This window comes from Pyrus communis, chromosome 1 (assembly GCF_963583255.1).
Source record: "Pyrus communis chromosome 1, drPyrComm1.1, whole genome shotgun sequence".
Taxonomy (NCBI): Eukaryota; Viridiplantae; Streptophyta; class Magnoliopsida; order Rosales; family Rosaceae; genus Pyrus; species Pyrus communis.
Window position 1 is genome coordinate 4,507,066 of NC_084803.1, and position 19,064 is coordinate 4,526,129.

General features: G+C 40.2%; 2 protein-coding genes and 2 pseudogenes across 2 annotated transcripts; all 4 read left to right on the plus strand.

Annotated features, from left to right (window-relative positions):
* Positions 1 to 1,197: 1,197 nt before the first annotated feature.
* LOC137729532 (protein MRG1-like) lies at positions 1,198 to 4,393 on the plus strand (annotated as a pseudogene).
* Positions 4,394 to 7,819: 3,426 nt separating this feature from the next.
* LOC137714882 (putative receptor protein kinase ZmPK1) lies at positions 7,820 to 10,358 on the plus strand (annotated as a pseudogene).
* A 659-nt stretch (positions 10,359 to 11,017) lies between these two features.
* On the plus strand, positions 11,018 to 13,586 carry LOC137707801 (putative receptor protein kinase ZmPK1). The gene has a single exon (XM_068446721.1). It carries the CDS (start codon positions 11,081 to 11,083, stop codon positions 13,496 to 13,498), a length of 2,418 nt encoding a protein of 805 aa, XP_068302822.1. The 5' UTR covers positions 11,018 to 11,080; the 3' UTR covers positions 13,499 to 13,586.
* Positions 13,587 to 16,426: 2,840 nt separating this feature from the next.
* LOC137718105 (putative receptor protein kinase ZmPK1) lies at positions 16,427 to 19,025 on the plus strand. Its single transcript, XM_068457615.1, has one exon. The coding sequence runs from the start codon at positions 16,432 to 16,434 to the stop codon at positions 18,838 to 18,840; it is 2,409 nt and encodes an 802-aa protein (XP_068313716.1). The 5' UTR covers positions 16,427 to 16,431; the 3' UTR covers positions 18,841 to 19,025.
* Positions 19,026 to 19,064: the final 39 nt, after the last annotated feature.

Consider the following 19,064-nt stretch of genomic DNA (forward strand, 5'->3'; position numbering starts at 1 on the left):
AAGATGGTGGGTCCCTTGGCCCCACGTGTAGGGTGAGTCCCCTTAGCTCTACGTACCGTATTGCCACGTGATGGGTGCCACACGATGGGTGGGTCCTCTTGGCCCCACACAATGATGGTGGGTCCCTTGGCTCCACGTGGTTGTCGATGTGTGGATCTCCCATGTATAACCGAGCCCGTACCGTATTGCCACATGATAGGCAGGTCCCCTTGGCCCTATGCGATGATGGTAGGTCCCTTGGCCCCACGTGTAGGGTGAGTCCCCATTGGCTCTACGTACCGTATTGCCACGTGATGGGTGGGTCCTCTTGGCCCCACACGATGATGGTGGGTCCCTTGGCTCGACGTGTAGGGTGAGTCCCCTTGGCTCCACGTGGTTGTCGATGTGTGGATCTCCTACGTAACAAGCCCCACATGTCAATCAAGTACATATGGTTCAGCCTTCCAACTGTGTTAGCTTAATTCAACTTCTCCTTCATCAGCCCCGTTAAGTAGCTTAATCGCGGCAACTCTTTGATCAGCCAATACACCTTTGTACACTATTCCACCTGCCAATCTCTTCACTAAAACCATGTGTCGCCTTCTTGAGCTCGGCATAGCTGAATCTTTTGAACCCATGCAGCAAGAACGTTCCCCTGCATATATCCTCATTGGAATCTCGCCGGGTAGTAATACTTAACAAGCCCCAAACCAAAAGGACACAAAGGACCTCAAACCCGGCAACTCCAATAGCAAACCAGAGCAGGAAATTCACTGGACCAGCTACACTGCTTTTCACATAATTTCTATTTAGACCAACAACTCCGCTTAAGCAGGTTAACTGATACTGTTCTTGGGGCTTTAGGTAATACAACACATGGGTTTTCGGCACTCTCAAGTACAAGTCTCCCCAAAAGCTTGGTTACCTGTGTCCATTGAGCAACGTTGTCTTACGGTAACAACTATAACTCGGTCTGCCAAGGAATGCGAGAGTATTGGAACCCTTTGAAGTTAAATTCGGGCTCACAACCATAGTGCCAATCAGTGTGATAAGTCATTTTTCGTAGCCTGGAATGCAAGAGCATTTCCTACCATATTTCGGATCATATCCGCATGCGCTATTGACTCCGCAAATTCCCCGAATACCTCATTATATATACTCACAATTCTCGATGCAATGCATTAGCGCCAAAACAAAGTGCCCCTAAATAATAATAAAATGAGACGCAAAGGCTCCAAGTCCACTGACACTGACTCGTCCGCCGCCGAGTCCGACAGCTCCGCCACCAAGACTGATTCCGACAAGTTCCCCGACGAAAACTACGACGCTTCGCCCCCTCCCCACGATTCCTGCCCCTTTACGGTGGGCGAGAGGTCCTCGCCTTTCACAAGGCACGACTGTACGAGGCCAAGGTACTCGTTTTTTTTCAGGCGATTGAATTGTATTTCTGTATGGTTATTTGGGTTTTGTTTCCCTAAATGTGACAACAATTGCAACTTTTTGCTGATTGATCGCTTGCGCTGTGCGTTGTGATTGCAAGGTAACCGATGTCCGATATAAGATGGATTGGGAGTTTTATGTTCCTTACGCTGTAAGTATGAACACTAATGTTCTATAATTTCTGATTTTCTTCGATCAAACATGCTAAATGCGTGATTGTTTCATTTGTAAGCTCAAATTTTGTATCTTTTCTCGGAAGTTAAATGCTGTCTGATTTGTGTGTGGTTGCATTTCTTGATTGTATGTTCTTCTGTCCTGCAGGGATGGAACAAAAGGTGAGCCCGCCTTCCTGCTTAAAGTTTCCGAATTTTGGGTTTAAGATGGTGGATTTGGAAGCATGCCCTACTTCAGTTTGTGTGTTTTTTTATTTTTCAGTTACCATTTGCCATTTCGCTTCAGTTTAAGTGGTCCTTTTCACCTTAGTTTATTAGACCGCAGCAGATGTTATTATGAGACCATTATATTATAATTGATTCTGATGACGGAGGTTTATCGGAGATGAAGGCTAATGCTTAAGCTTTCATTGGTTAAAATCTCTTGAAACTTTTGATTTGATTTATCTTATTAACCTTTTCTCTCTTTCTTGCTCTCAACAGTTGGGATGAGTGGGCTGGGTTGGATCGTCTGACGAAAAACACTGACAAGAATAAGAAGAAACACCAGTACCTCAACCAGAAACAAGGAACAGACAAGAATGCGAAGCTAACACACACAGCGCATACTAAACCAAAAAGTTATCATGGTTGGTTTATCATCTCTAACTTTTCTTTTGTTGTTGCCCAATCATGAAGTTTGGATTTATTCTTGAATGTTAGATGTAGGGTGTGGAAATTCTGGCATGTTACATGAACCATCCTATTTTTGGGCGAGCTTTGAGGTTTAACGGTCATAAATGTTACCCTTCATAGGAGTGAATACAATGGATATGGGATACTGAAAAAGTAACAATGTAGTTAACTAATTTAGCAACATGCATTCTTCGTTCACGATCATTACTTGATTTGAATTAGGATGCCAAGAGGTTAGGTACTGAAAATATATCCTGTTTTATTAACTTCTCTTGCAATTTGAAGGTGTATATAATCTGCATTGTTCTTACTGTTGGTATGAAATTATGTGCAGCGTCTAGAGGGAAGAAGCGAAAGAATGACTCTGTCTGTAAGGTATGCTCTGTTCATTTGTCTCCTAAGTCCTAAACCATCCTTAGATTTCCTATCCAGGCTTATCTCTTCCAGATATTTTGCCATCACTATACAGAAGTTTGTACTTAATTTAGAGGCCAACATGAATGTTACAGTTTATTTTCTTTTGATTTCAAATTTTAGGACAAAGGTGCCATACCGATGGAAGATCTTGTCCTTCAAATGCCACAAACACTAAAGAAACAACTAGTTGATGATTGCGAATTTATTATTCATCTGGGCAAGGTATTGTGAATTCATTACTCAAACCTGAATTTATACCTTTGATTTATGCATGATGAAATCCCAGTTAACGATATCCATATTTTATTGCAGCTTGTTAAACTTCCACGTACTCCAAATGTGGATGACATATTCAAGAAGTATCTAGATTACAGATCAAAGGACAGTAAGTAAGTTTCCTTTCTTCCATCCCTTGGCATCCTATATTTTTTAAAATTCTTTTATCGGGTTCCATTTTACAAAATGTTTATCCATTTTGATTTTTTTTTTCTTTTTTTCTTTTTTGAGAGAGAGTAAATTAATTTTCTCAAGGATTTACCAATGACGCTTCTCATACATTCTACTGGTTGTCCATCAACTGGAATTTGGGGTCTAGTTTAATTAATTTGGACCTACAACATTCACAACTTTCAACTTTTGTATTTTCTAGAATCCAGTTTGCAGATATGCACTTGATTTTAGCTGATGGACTATGCTTAATGTGAATCCAGGAAGAAAGCTCAATCTGTTGAAGAAATCCTGAAGGGACTGTCTTGTTACTTTGACAAAGCACTACCGGCAATGCTTCTGTACAAAAATGAACGTCAGCAGTATGAGAAAGCAATCACAGATGATGTCTCTCCATCATCTGTCTATGGTGCCGGGCATCTATTACGGCTCTTCGGTATGGACATACTTTACTACGTAACCAAATGGTGTGTTTCTAAATAGAATTGTATTGAAAAATGCATATCATGCTTGAGCATGCCGTTGATTTTGTGGTTTCTCATGCTTTTGAAGTCTTTATTATATTAAGAGGTAGTCATCATAAGATCCCAACTTGAGATGTAATTTTTTGGTATTTGCAGTTAAACTACCCGAGTTATTGTTGGATGATAACACTGAAGAGGAGACATCAAAAGCGTTGCAGCAAAAATTGGTCGACTTTCTCAAGTACTTACTTCTACTTGCTCTCCTACATAAATACCCAAAATTATATCTTTTCTTAATAGTACGCAGGTTTTCTTAATCCCACTAGTTTTTTTCTTTTTTGACATCATTTTCACTCTTGCTGATTGATCATGCATCTTGTCATGAAGGTTCCTACAGACGAACCCGAGTGCGTTTTTCCTTTCTCCCTATTATGTACCAGACGATATTGAAACCAGCACCAACAAACCAGATGTCTAAGCGCAGGCACACGTGCAACATTTTTGTACATAACACCGCAGAAGAGCAGAGGTTGATGATGTCTCGGCACCATTTTGAATATTTCATTGGCTCGAAAAGCCGTTGAAACTTAATGTGTTCTGGGTGCACATATTATCATGTAAAATATCTAGTTAGAACATGGCCGATGCCTTATAAATGTCTGCGGCCCTACGCCTCGGGGTTGTATCTTTTGTGATTAATCTAGTTACAACATTGGCTTGCTGCTAATGTGGGGGAGGGCCAAAGGATCATGGTTTGTTACCCGGGGGATTCGATACTTCGGCGTTCTTGTCAAATTTTGCAACCGTGTTGATCCGTTTGGGTAGGTCTAATTTTCTAGCACCTCCATGATAATGAAGGGTGGAAATTTTTCATTTCACACATCAAATAATTGAGTTAATTTTTTAATTCAATACCGTCATCTGCACTCACACACAAGCAGTGGATGCAGATAATTTCGTCAAAATTGCTGTCTTGAATTTCCACCGATGTCTTCACATGAAGATGAAGTTCTGCTTGAAAATTTGGAACATAAAAGGATAAGTTTCGGTTGACTGCACGATCAGGCAACTTCCACATTAGGTAAGACTAATGTAAAGTTAAGTAGGACCCACATGTAAATGCCCTATTCTTTCTGCAGCAGGCGCCTCTCGTTGTCCTTTCAATCGTGTCACATCTTGTGAGATTGTGACGGTCCACAAGTTGCTACTTGAACCCTAAGATGCAGAACCTTAAGCGGGCTGATGAGTTCATATTATACTATATATTTTATCCTAATTTTAGTATTAATTTATTAGTTATTTTGGTAGAATTTTGATACTTTGTTATATATTTTCAATTTAGGACATTCGACTTCCTTTGGAGCAAAAAGTATTCAAACAGATGAATTTTGGAGTGATTATAATTGGAGGATGTTCGTGAGTCTTTCAAGATGATTGTATCAAAATTCCAGATTTTTCTACCAAGCCGTTTGACCGTGGCGATGAAATAAAGGCCCAGCGCGCAGCTTTCCCAGATTGATGTTTCTAGACATTTTGAGTATTTTGGAGGTCAAGATGGTATATTTCGAGGAAGATTCCTTCTGATGATTTGTAGAAGACGTCTTTAGCTTTCAAAAGAGACATTTTGGGACCAAATCGGAGTTGATTTGGTCGGTCAAAAGTGTAATTTTCTGATAACTCCGAATTCTAGTTCAAATAGGAAACCTTTTATTTTCTGTTTTATCATTTAATTATGTTTCCTAGTTTTATTCTAAGACCCTTTGCTAGGAGGATTTTAATTAGAGTAGTATAAATAAGACTTGTTAGCCATTAGGGTTCTCTACGCAACATTGGGGGAGAACGCAATACTTTGGCTTTGGAGAGCTTTTAACGATGCAAGTTTATTTTTAAGATGTTTTCTATCCATATTCTTAATAATATTTTGTTTTATGGTTGTTAGTGATTAGTTTCGTTTGCTAGGGCAATGCCTTGAGCCTTAGCATGAGTATGTAGTTTTTATTTAATTGTTTATGATATTATGCATGTGTGCGTTGAATTATTAATCACTATGCTTTAAACTGTCTCTATATCTTAATGCTTAGCTACCATTATGATGTTTAGATAAGTAATCAGATGCAATTCGGTCGGAATACCACCGGGGGATTGAGTATTGCTTCTTGTGGTTGATAGTTGTAATTTCACCTAGGATAAATACCACATCTTAGGGGTTGCATGGTTTTTCAAAGGGTTTTCACAATGTGTAATGAATCATGCATGTTTATATTTGATCTAAATATCACAGACATATTGCATGTTTGATATACGTTCTAGCTTGCTTGAATACCACGAGTAGAATATGCATTAGGAAAACCTAACATTTAAAGTTGCATGGATAATTCATAAGTAATTGGTAAATCTACATAGGATTGTTAAGGGGACGGCAGAACCCTAGGCTTTTACAATTTGGTTTTCAAAACGTTTTCTTTTGTTTTCTTTACTTTCCTTAATCCTATCAAGAAATTGCCAAATTGTAAAAGCCTAGGTTCTGCCGTCTCCTTAACAATTCTATGTAGATTTACCAATTACTTATAAATTACCCATGCAACTTTGAAGGTTAGGTTTTCCTAATGCATATTCTACTCGTGGTATTCAAGCTAGAACATATATCAAACATGCAATCCGTCTATGGTATTCAGATCAAATATAAATATGCATGACTCATTACACTTTGTGAAAACCCTTTGAAAACCATGCAACCCCTAAGACATAGTATTCATCTTAGGTGAAATTACCAATATCAACCACAAGAAGCAATACTAAAAATCTGATAAATAGAAGGAAAGGAGATCATAAAGATACGCAGACGACTTGACTATAGTATAGGTCGGTCAAACAAAAACAACGCGCAACGGGCTCTCCGCTCCTAGTCACTAAATAGTGCTATTCTGTCCTCCCTTATATATCGTATTAACAATCGAAAGATGGTCGAAAGAAAAAATCTCTATTTGACAGGGCTTCTTCCTATACCTATGAATTTCATTGGACCCAGAAATGATACATTGAATCCCCCGGTGGTATTCCGACCGAATTGCATCCGATTACTTATCTAAACCTCATAATGGTAGCTAAGTAGTAAGATATAGAGACAGTTTAAAACATAGTGATTAATAATTCATGGCATGCATGCATAATATCTTAAGCAATTAAATAAAAACTACATATTCATGCTAAGGTTCAAGACATTGCCCTAGCAAACAAAACTAGTTACTAACAACCATAAAACAAAATATTATTAAGAATATAGATAGAAAACACCTTGAAAATAAACTTGAACCATTAAAACCTCTCCAAAGCCAAAGTATTGTGCTCCCCCCTCCAATGTTGCGTAGAGAACCCTAATGGCTAACAAGTCTTATTTATACTACTCTAATTAAAATCCTCCTAGCAAAAGGTCTTAGAATAAAACTAGGAAACATAATTAAATGATAAAACAGAAAATAAAAGGTTTCCTATTTGAACTAGAATTCGGAGTTTTCAGAAAATCATACTTTTAACCAACCAAATCAACTCCGATTTGGTCCCAAAATGTCTCTTTTGAAAGCTGAATACGTCTTCTACAAATCATCAAAATGAATCTTCCTCAAAATATGCCATATTGACCTCCAAAATACTCAAAATGTCTAGAAACGTCAATCTGGGAAAGCTGCGCGCTGGGCCTTTATTTCATCGCCACGGTCAAACGGCTTGGTAGAAAAATCTGGAATTTTGATACAATCATCTTGAAAGACTCACGAGCATCCTCCAATTGGAATCACTCCAAAATTCATTTGTTTGAATACTTTTTGCTTTAGAGAAAGTCAAATGTCCTACATTAAAAATATATAACAAATGATCAAAATTCGATCAAAATAACTAATAAATTAATACTAAGATTAGGATAAAATATATGATATAATATGAACTTATCACGGGCAATGGGTCTTTGGCTTCCGATCATCCAATTGGAAACCGTGTCGCTTGAGTCGTACAACTGTTGTGCCTGTTGCAAATTCTCAACGATCAAGATTTGTTTGTCGCCCTACGAATAACACGATCGGACATCTTTACTTCAATTTTCTCTTTTAATAATGAATCATGTTTAGTGCGGTAGTTTGATATACATAAAAAATGTCCACGTTTTCTAACTTTGGTCTCCATCAACCCAATTGATGCGGGTGTGGTCCTACAACTACATACGTACAGTTCATGACCATGTTCTCTTAATTTAGTTCAGCAATCTGCAGCCAATCCCATTGCCCCCTCTCACCTCACATGGCTACTCTGTTTCTCATTTTTCTTCTCTCTCTCGCCATTAATTCTCCACCTTCGTCTTCAACCCCCGACACTCTGAGCAGAGCTTCCTCCCTCTCTGTCGAGAAACTAGAAGATGTTCTAATTTCACCTGATGGAGTTTTCACCGCCGGCTTTCACCAAGTTGGCAACAATTCATATTGCTTTGCCATTTGGTTCTCCGAGCCTTCACCATCCTCCGATCACCACCAAAACCCCACCGTTGTCTGGACAGCCAATCGCAACCGTCCAGTCAATGGAAAACGCTCAAAGCTCTCCCTCCTCAAAACCGGTAACCTCATCTTAACTGATGCTGGTCAGTCCATCGTTTGGGCCACAACCACCACATCACTCTCACCGGCTCACTTAACCCTCCACACCTCCGGCAACCTGGTTTTACAAAACTCCGATGATCATGTCGTTTTGTGGCAGAGCTTTGATTCTCCGACCGACACCCTTCTTCCGCTCCAACCCTTCACCAGGAATGCAATGCTTGTCTCCACAAGAAGCCAGAGCAACTCCTCCTCCGGCTTCTACAAGCTCTTCTTCGACAATGACAACCTCCTCCGTCTACTTTTTGACGGTCTCGAGGTCTCCAGTGTCTACTGGCCCGACCCTTCTCGCGTGAGCTGGGACAATGCAAGGTCCACCTACAACAACACCAGAACGGCCATGCTCGATTCTTTAGGCAGTTTTGTCTCGTCGGACAACTTAACTTTTATGTCAACAGATTACAGTGCGAGGTTGCAGAGGATGTTAAGGATTGATTTTGATGGAAATGTTCGATTGTATAGTCGCGAAAGGGCGGGGGAAAAATGGGTGGTTTCATGGCAGGCCATTTCGGATCCATGCAAGGTTCATGGGACTTGTGGAGCAAACAGCGTTTGTAGCTATGACCGCGGTTTTGGTAGGAAATGCTTGTGCCTTCCAGGGTATCAGATGAGAAATCACACTGATTGGTCTTTCGGGTGCGAACCTCAATTCAATCTCTCTTACACGGAAGGTAATGAGTCTAGCTTCCTCAAACTTTCACAAGTTGAGTTCAATGGTTATGATTTCAACTCCTACACAAATTACAGTTACATGGAGTGTGAGAGCATATGCTTGAAACTGGATAACTGCAAGGGGTTTCAGTATACATTTGACCGTGGAAATGGTTTTTATAACTGTAATCCCAAGACGCAATTGCGAAGTGGGCACATGTCGGATTCTCAAGGGTACCTCTATCTGAGACTGCCTAAAGCCTTCCTCCTCTCGAATGGCTCCGGCATAAAGGCTCCAAAAGACTACGGGCTTATATGTACAGACAGAGTCATTGATCTCAACAGAAATTACGTGAAAAACCATGTTAGTAAGCCAGTGAAGTTCCTGCTTTGGTTTGCTTGTGGAGTGGGAGGGTTTGAGATCGTTTGTCTTCTTTTGTTTTTGTGTTTGTTAAATAGTAGAACCCGGAAAAATTCCAATGAGGATATGCAACAAGGGTACCTTCTTGCTGCAACCGGGTTCAAAAGGTTTAGCTACGCCGAGCTCAAGAAGGCAACTTGGGGTTTTAGTGAAGAAATTGGAAGAGGTGCAGGTGGATTTGTGTACAAAGGTGTATTGGATGACGAACGAGTTGCAGCGGTTAAGCTTCTTAATGAAGCTATTCAAGGAGAAGCTGAGTTTCTAGCTGAAGTTAGCACGCTCGGGAGGCTGAACCATATGCACTTGATAGAAATGTGGGGATATTGTTCAGAGGGAAAGCACAAGCTTCTTGTTTACGAGTACATGGAGCACGGTTCTTTGGCCCAAAATTTGTCTTCGAGTGTGCTTGATTGGGAGAAGAGGTTCGAGATTGCTGTGGGCACTGCGAAAGGCCTTGCTTATCTGCACGAGGAGTGCTTGGAGTGGGTTTTGCATTGTGATGTTAAGCCTCAAAACATACTCTTGGATTCAAACTACCAACCAAAAGTTGCAGATTTTGGACTTTCCAAGCTATTTAACAGAGGCGAGCTTAAGAACTCAAGCTTTTCAAGGATAAGAGGAACCAGAGGCTACATTGCGCCAGAGTGGGTGTACAATCTGCCTATCACATCAAAAGTGGATGTGTATAGTTATGGGATTGTTGTGTTGGAGATGGTGACAGGAAAGAACCCTATGATGGGAGGGGATGCCTTTGATGGTGAGCAGCGAAGACTGATCTCGTGGATGAGGGAGAAGGTAAATGGAACTAGCTCTATCGAACCACAGATAGAAGAGATCATAGACTCTTCGTTTGAAGGTGAATACGATGTGGAGAAGGTAGAAGTTCTTCTGAAAGTAGCTTTACATTGTGTGGAGGAAGACAAGGATGCCAGACCAACCATGAGACAAGTTGTTGAGATGCTTTTACACCTTGACAAAGATTGTTAGGTAGTTATGTCTTGTGAGGTTGCTTGCTTGACTCAGCAGCACATATAATTTCAGTATTATTTCCTTTGACTGGTAGTTTTGTTTCTGCCATGTTTGCTTGTCATATCGATTTTCTAACGCTTGCTCAACTTCACTCTCAAATTTCTACCAGATAATGTCTTGAAAATAGGTTTTATCATGGTAGAAAAACACAAATTTACGATGGGTACGCAACTTCCCTAGCAGGAATTACTCAATTCTCCTGTTCTCCATTGAGAAAATCCTAATGGCGGAAATGATGAAATCATTGAGAAATTTTGGACCATTTAAACGATGATTTAAAAAAATCTTAAGACTTGAAGACGAAATATAATTTTGTGAGTCCAATTTTCCTCAGCATAGCAATGATACCATCTCTTGGTGCGGAACTACAATCCATGGCCAGGTTATCTAACTACTACAGCAGTAAAGCAGCCTACCTACTCTTGCTCAAAGCAGTTGGAGGAAACCTAGCCCCTGATAGAACGCCCCCAGTCCCTTGCTCAAATAAAATATATGGCCGCCTTGACATAGTCCCTTGCTCAAATAAAATATATGGCCGCCTTGACATAGTTCACACACTTGAGTTCCGTTTCCAATCATTCAAGTTATTAGAAACTCCTTTTTACCACCATAAGTAAGAGTGGAAACAGAAAACCATATTAGTCTTGGTCAATTATTGGAAGCAGAAATCTTTGTTGCCTGTGTTACTACATAGCAATAATACCATTTGTTGTAGGGCTGGTTTATTAAGCACTGCAACTCTCAATGTTGGATTCATTCATTGGTCACATGGGCACCTTGTTTCTCATTTTTCTTCTTTCTCTAGCCATTAGTCCCCTTCCTTCGTCTTCAGCATCGGACACTTTGCGTAGAGGCTCATCCCTCTCCGCGGAGAAATCCAATGATGTCTTAATCTCACCGGATGGGGTTTTCACTGCCGGCTTTCACCAAGTTGGCAACAACTCGTTTTGCTTCGCCATTTGGTTCACCGAGCCTTCTTCCACTCACTACCAAAACCGCACGGTTGTTTGGATGGCGAATCGCGACCAACCGGTGAACGGGAAATACTCAAAGCTCTCACTCCAAAGTTCTGGCAATCTCATCTTGACCGATGCCGGACAGTCTATTGTTTGGGCAACAACCACTACTTCACTCTCGCCAGCTCACTTGTCCCTCCAGAACTCAGGCAATCTGGTTTTACTAAACCTTGATCGTGTCGTTTTATGGCAGAGCTTTGATTTTCCAACCGACACCCTTCTTCCACATCAACCGCTCACCCGAAACACAATGATTGTCTCCATGAGAAGCCAGAGCAACTTCTCCTCTGGCTTCTACAAGCTTTTCTTTGACAATGACAACCTTCTGCGTCTACTTTTCGATGGTGTTGAGATTTCAAGCGTCTATTGGTTTGAGCCATGGCTTACAGGCCAGACTGCTGGAAGGTCCACGGATAACAGCAGCAGAACTGCAGTGCTTGATTCGTTAGGCAACTTTACTTCGTCTGATAATTTCACGTTAATGGCAGCTGATTATGGTGCAGGATTGCAGAGAAGATTGACGGTTGATTCTGATGGAAATGTTCGATTGTGTAGTCGGGAAAAGCCTGGAGACAAATGGAGCGTTTCAGCGCAAGTCTTCTCCGATCCATGTAAAATTCATGGCGTTTGCGGAGTTAACAGCGTCTGCAGCTATGATCCATTTCATGGTAGAAAGTGCTCTTGTATTCCGGGTTACAAGATGAAAAATCATACTGATTGGTACTATGGTTGTGAGCCTCAATTTAATTACACTTGCGACAAAGGTGAGTCAACTTTCTTTAAACTTTCAAAGCTTGAGTTTTTCGGGTATGATTACGGTTACTTTGAAAACTACACCTATACGGATTGTGAGAATTTATGCTTGAAACTATGTAACTGCAAAGGGTTCCAATACTCTCGCATCCCTAACAGACCGATGTTTAGCTGTTACCCCAAGACGGTATTGCTCAATGGATACAGGTCCCCTAGCTTTTTTGGGGACCTGTATTTGAGAGTGCTGAAAACCCATGTTTCGTATTATCAAAAGCCCCAGGAAGAGTATAGGTTAAGCTGCTTAAGCAGAGTTGTTGGTCTAAATAGAAATTATGTGAAAAGCAGTGTGGCTAGTTCGGTGAAATTCCTGCTCTGGTTTGCCATTGGAGTTGGCGGGTTTGAGATCATTTGTATCCTTTTGGTTTGGGGATTGTTAAGCAATACTACTTGGCGAAATTCCAACGAGGATATGCAGGGATATGTTCTTGCTGGAACAGGGTTCAAAAGATTTAGCTTTGCCGAGCTCAAGAAGGCAACACGGGGCTTTAGTGAAGAGATTGGAAGAGGGGCTGGAGGAATCGTGTACAAAGGCGTATTGGCTGATCAAAGAGTTGCAGCGATTAAGCTTCTTAGCGAGGCTGATCAAGGAGAAGCTGAATTTCTAGGTGAAGCTAACACAATTGGGAGGCTGAACCATATGCACTTGATTGAGATGTGGGGATATTGCTCAGAGAAAAAGCACAAGCTTCTCGTTTACGAGTACATGGAGCATGGTTCCTTGGCTGATAAGTTATCTTCCAATGCTCTCGATTGGGAGAAGAGGTTTGAGATTGCTGTCGGGACTGCGAAAGGCCTTGCTTATCTGCACGAAGAGTGTTTGGAGTGGGTTTTGCACTGTGATGTTAAGCCTCAAAACATTCTCTTGGACTCAGATTACCAACCAAAGGTTGCAGATTTTGGACTCTCCAAGCTAATCAACAGGGGCGGCCTTGAAAACTCGAGCATTTCGAGGATACGAGGAACGAGAGGATACATTGCACCGGAGTGGGTGTACAACCAGCCGATTACGTCAAAAGTGGATGTTTACAGCTATGGGATTGTCGTGTTGGAGATGGTGACTGGGAAGAACCCTGCAATTGGCGTTGGTGGCGTTGAGGGTGAGCAGAGAGGACTGATTGATTGGGTGAGGGAGAAGGTTGATGGAAGTGGTGGGATTGGATCAAGGATGGGAGAGATCATAGACCGTTCATTTGAAGAGAATTATGATGCGAGGAAGATGGAGATTCTGCTGGAAGTAGCCTTGCAATGTGTAGAGGAAGACAAAAATGCAAGACCTACCATGACCCAAGTGGTTGAAAAGCTCCTGCGGATTCACAAAGACAGAGATCATTGAGTGGTCTTATTACACCTCTGTTTGTTTCGTATACATGTAATGTTGTGCATACTATTACTGTACTATGTTACCCTTGCCATCGCCTCCACCTAAATCAGTGCCGTCGCCAAACTCATTAAACCTAGATTTCCCCAAAAAATTGGCTTAATTCTTTCTGGACCAACCAAATCATCTCCAGCGCGTGTGGGCTGTCAACTGAAGCCCAAAACCCAGATCAACTCGCCACACGCCGAACAGAACATGGCGGAGTCCATGTGGACAGAGTTGTCTGCCACTAGCAATGGTTCTTTGTGAGTTGATGGGGCTAGAAAGGTTTATCCAATGGTCATATTTCAAACTTTTTTTTTTTACTTAGAATACAACTCTTGTGATTAAATGAGATTAAATCTAACGGCAAAAAAAATATTTGACAATTCAAAACTAAATCCAACGGCTATAACAATTTAAAAAAAAAGTTATATTGGTAAATCAATTTCATCAAAAACTCTATAAATACCTATGTTTTGTTCAAACATCGACAAGAAATTCACTTTTCTCACACAATTCTTCCCATTTTTCTTTCTATCCACTTTCAAAACTATTTCTTCCCTATCCTAAATTTTTCAAGATTCCAAAAGATCATGTACCTAATTTTTGTAATTTTTATTTACTAATGTCTATTGTTTTAATTATCGTGTTTTAATTTTTGTGTAGTGTTTTAATTATAGTTTGTATTAGTATTTGTTGTAAGATTGAATTATGGATTTGGGTTTAAGAATGGGGTATGTTGTTTGATTTTCCATTATTTATCGGAATTTAAATTTTTAGGTAAAAATGTTCATGAAAAAAAATTAGGTTAGTTTATATAAATCTTTTTTTTTTTTTAAGTTACCAGAAAAAATTAGATAAAAATCATTATGTAATAATTTCGGGCTAAAATTTTAAGCCATAACCATTGGAGGAGAAAAACAATTTCTAGGTTATTATGGCTTACAATTTTCTAGCTTAAATTTTTAAGCTTTAACCCCAACAATTGGAGTTGGTCTTATGACTAAACCTTGCAAGTCAAATACCACCGAGAATGCACCACACGAGGGAAATGGTCTCACCACTTTCTGATGATCCTGTAACAATCGACAAAAAAGCCATGCTATGAATCATCAAAGAACCATGAGAAACAAAGGTCGAGCTTCCTTCTGTGGTCCTTTGTCTAACCACACAAACCAGAAGAAACATAGAAGGCGCTCTCCTTGCCACTTGCCAGAGTGAAGGAGCTACCGCAACTAGGAGATGAGACGGAGAAGTTAGAATATAGGAAAAACACGGAAGGGAAGAGAGGGACAATGCCAAGAAAGATTGTTGCGAACCCCAAAGACTAAAGGCAGGGTCGGTTACGGATGAGGTTTTTTCTCAATTTTTCTCTATAGCGGCAAGGTTTTTTTTAGTAGTTCTAATTAGTAGCTCTAATGGATATACTTGAAACGTTTTCATTAATTAAAAAAGTGTACAAGAGTTGAAAAATCAAAATACTAGTTGCATGTTATTTGAAGATATCACTGAATATTGTACTGCAATTTGTAAATATTAAATATATAAAAGAACTTTGGATGCTTATAATATCCAGCGGCTTCTGTTGAATCATATGCATCGATTACACAAGGAGCAGTCGTCAAAGTTTCAAACTCAAAGGCAGCTACCCACTACTTGCCTCATCGTTTCTTCTAGCCACTTGGAACTTGATAACAAAAGTTTAATTCTTTTCCATGAATTACGTCGTTTTCTTATCCATACATGAATAATCTAATTCTATCTTAAAACTAAATAATACGAATAGTTTTATTTTATCTTGAAACTAGATGATAGGAATAATCTAATTTTATCTTGAAACTAGATAACACAAATAGCCTAATTCTATCTTGAAATTGAAAGTAGTTTTAGAAAACAAAAATTTTAATTTCAAAAACATTTGAAGCGCTTCCTTCTTGGATTTACTTGCAATTATTACATGTTGGAGTTTGAGACCCTCTTGTTCCACATTGGTCAACAGTATTTTTTCACTAGCCTTTATATACTCTTATTCCTTTTTCTTAGTAATTAGAACTTGGAGCATTTGGAAATGGATTGAAGGCTTGGGCCTTATGGTTGTGTGGATTAGGCTTGATGATTATACTATAATATTAATATTAATATGAATTAATATTAATATTAGTTAAAATTAATCTGATCAATTAGTTTTAATTAAATTAATTAAAAAATGTTTTGATTAATAGACACAACTCTTCCAAAGAGTTGTATCTTTTTGGAAAGAGCTGTATAGCTTCAGATACATCCAAATGGTGTTTGAAGAGATATGAAAGAGCCTATATAACTGGAGTCCTCATTTCCATCAATGATTATCTTTTCTTCCTCCTTATCTTCCGTACAAACTTTCCAGAGAGTAAACACACAAAGCAATTCGCTAGAGTTCTATAATCCAGTGCGGGTTGTAGAATTAGGTAGTTGTATCCTGGTCGAGCAGACGTCGTAGAACCACAAGCACACGAGTGAGACGGAAATACTGTTCGAATGACATAGCGTTTGCGCTAGCCTCTACCTTCAATTCATTCAAGTTAGTATCATATTAATTTTTTGTAATTATTGTGTTATTGCATTCTGTATTGCAAGTATTTGTGAATAATAAAGTATAAGTATTTTGGTTCTGTATTTTTGTTATTTTATTGTTTCTAAATTGTTCTCCAACATTACATGCATGGGCAGATGCTAATTACTTCTCCCTTTCCACAATTTTTCAAAGAAGGCTGCGACAACCACCACTGTTCCAATCCCAAAGAAAAGAATAGTCAAAAGAATACGAACTAATAACAAAACCCTAATTCATGCAACTTGCAACTCTATCTTCTATAATAACCAAAACATTTTAAGCCTTTTATGTACTTTCAATCACAATTGCATACATGGCTTCTACATTTTTGTGCATTGTTCTTCTTTTTCTAGCACAATCTTCCCCGTTGGCATCATCAGCGTCCAATAATCTCAACCCCGGATCGTCTCTCTCGGTCGAAAATTCAGCCGACACATTGATCTCAACAAATGGCATGTTTTCAGCTGGATTTTTCCCGGTGGGTGAAAATGCGTATTGTTTCGGGATATGGTTCACCGAGCCAGCAGCAGCCGACGCCGCCACTCAAAACCTCGCCGTCGTTTGGACAGCCAACCGCGACCAGCCGGTCAACGGTAGGGGATCCATGTTCACCCTACAAAAAAACGGCAACCTTATCCTAACCGATGCTGGAAAATATACCGTTTGGTCCTCCAACAATGTTTTTTCTAATTCTCTGGCCCAGTTAATTCTCAACGACAACGGAAATCTTGTACTTCTCACTCTCAAGGGTGTTGCTTTGTGGGAAAGCTTTGCTTCCCCAACAGACACACTTTTACCACAGCAGCAACTTACTAGGAACACAAAGCTTGTCTCTTCAAGAAGCCTCACTAACTATTCATCCGGGTTCTACTCTCTATTTTTTGACAATGACAACACGCTTCGGCTTCTTTACGACGGCCCAGAGGTTTCAAGCATATACTGGCATGATCCTTGGCTGCTAAGTTTGCAAGCTGGAAGGACAACTTACAACAACTCTAGGGTTGCAGTGCTAGATGCTTTGGGGAATTTCAGTGCATCGGATGGACTTAATTTTATGTCATCAGATTATGGCGTGAAGTTGCAGCGAAGATTGAAGGCGGATGTTGATGGTAATCTCCGATTGTACAGTCGAAAAAACCCGGGAGATAGATGGATTGTTTCATGGCAAGCAATTGCTGAACCCTGCAAAATTCATGGCATTTGTGGGCCTAATGGTTTGTGCACGTATGAGCCTAGCTCGGGTCGAAAATGCTCGTGCCTTCCAGGCTACGAAATGAGAAACAAAAACGATTGGGCTTATGGATGCCAGCCTACTACAGAAGGTTTCAATGTGTCTTGTAAAAGTAGTACAGCTCGAGATCAGTTCGACTTTATGTATCTTCCGAGGGTTGAATATTTCGGGTACGATTACTTCATTTATGTTAACACGTCATTAGAAAAGTGCAAAGCTATATGCTTGGAGTTATGCAACTGTCCAGGTTTCCACTACAAGTTTGGAGGTGGCCATCACAATTGTTATCCCAAGACTCAGTTTCGAAACGGTTATCGCACGCCTGGTTTTAAAGGAGAGCTGTATCTGAAGCTGCCCAAATCCATCCTTTCTTCGTATAATGCTACTGCAAAAGAATTCAACAAGTGCTCGAGCAAACTCACAAGCCAGCTTTCCAGAACATATGAGAAAAAAAGTACAAATGGTTCCGTCAATTTTATGCTGAAATTTGCATCTGCATTGGGGGGTCTTGAACTTGTCTGCATCATTGTTGTGTGGTATTTTGTGATGCGAAGCAGCGAAGAGAAAGAAGAGTCGGATGTAGTTACACAAGGCTACCTTCATGCTGTAACCGGTTTCAGAAGATTTAGCTACTCCGAGTTGAAAAAGGCAACACGAGGTTTCAAAGAAGAAATTGGGAGAGGTGGGGGAGGAATTGTGTACAAAGGCACATTGTGTGATCAACGCGTCGCAGCAATCAAGCAGTTGAATGCTGCAACCCAAGGGGAAGCAGAGTTTTTAGCAGAAGTGAGCCTGATTGGGAAGCTTTACCACATGAACTTGATCGAAATGTGGGGGTATTGCGTGGAAGGCAAGCACAGGCTTCTGGTTTATGAGTACATGGAGCATGGTTCCTTGGCTGAGAAGTTATCTTCCAATGTGCTCGATTGGAATCAAAAGTTCGAAATTGCTGTGGGGACAGCAAAAGGGCTGGCTTATTTGCACGAAGAATGCTTGGAATGGGTACTACATTGTGATGTGAAGCCTCAAAACATACTCTTGGACTCGAACTATAACCCGAAAGTGGCGGATTTTGGCTTGTCCAAGCTTTTACACCGAAGTGAAGTGAGCAACTCGAAGTTTTCGAGGATACGAGGAACAAGAGGCTACATGGCACCGGAGTGGATTCAGAACATGCCCATCACGTCCAAAGTGGATGTTTACAGCTATGGGATTGTTGTATTGGAGATGCTGACCGGAAAAAGCCCGGCGGAAGGTATTCAATCATCGGAAGGTGGAGAGGAGACGCAGAAGAAGATGATGGTTTCACGGGTGAGGGAGAAGATGAACGGAGGGTTTGAAAATGCAGAGAGCAAGAAGAGAGAAGAGCTCATGAAAGTGGCTCTTCGGTGTTCGGAGGAAGACAGAGATGCCAGACCTACTATGACCCAAGTAGTTGAGATGCTTCTACATTATCAAGATGACTCCGAGTCTGAGATTGGAAACTCTTAAGGTTATATTTTGGAAAAAAAAAACGCTTAGGTTTTTTTTTATTCCCTAATTTGATAAAAACTGTATCGATGTCCAATAATGTTACTCAGTTTATTTTTTCTTTGGCTATAATCTTTTTTAATTATTTAAATTATTAATATGCTCTTTAAATTAAACTAAATTATTGAGAAAATGATTCAAACGTGCATCATCTCTAAGAGCATTTATACCAGTTGGTGCAAGAC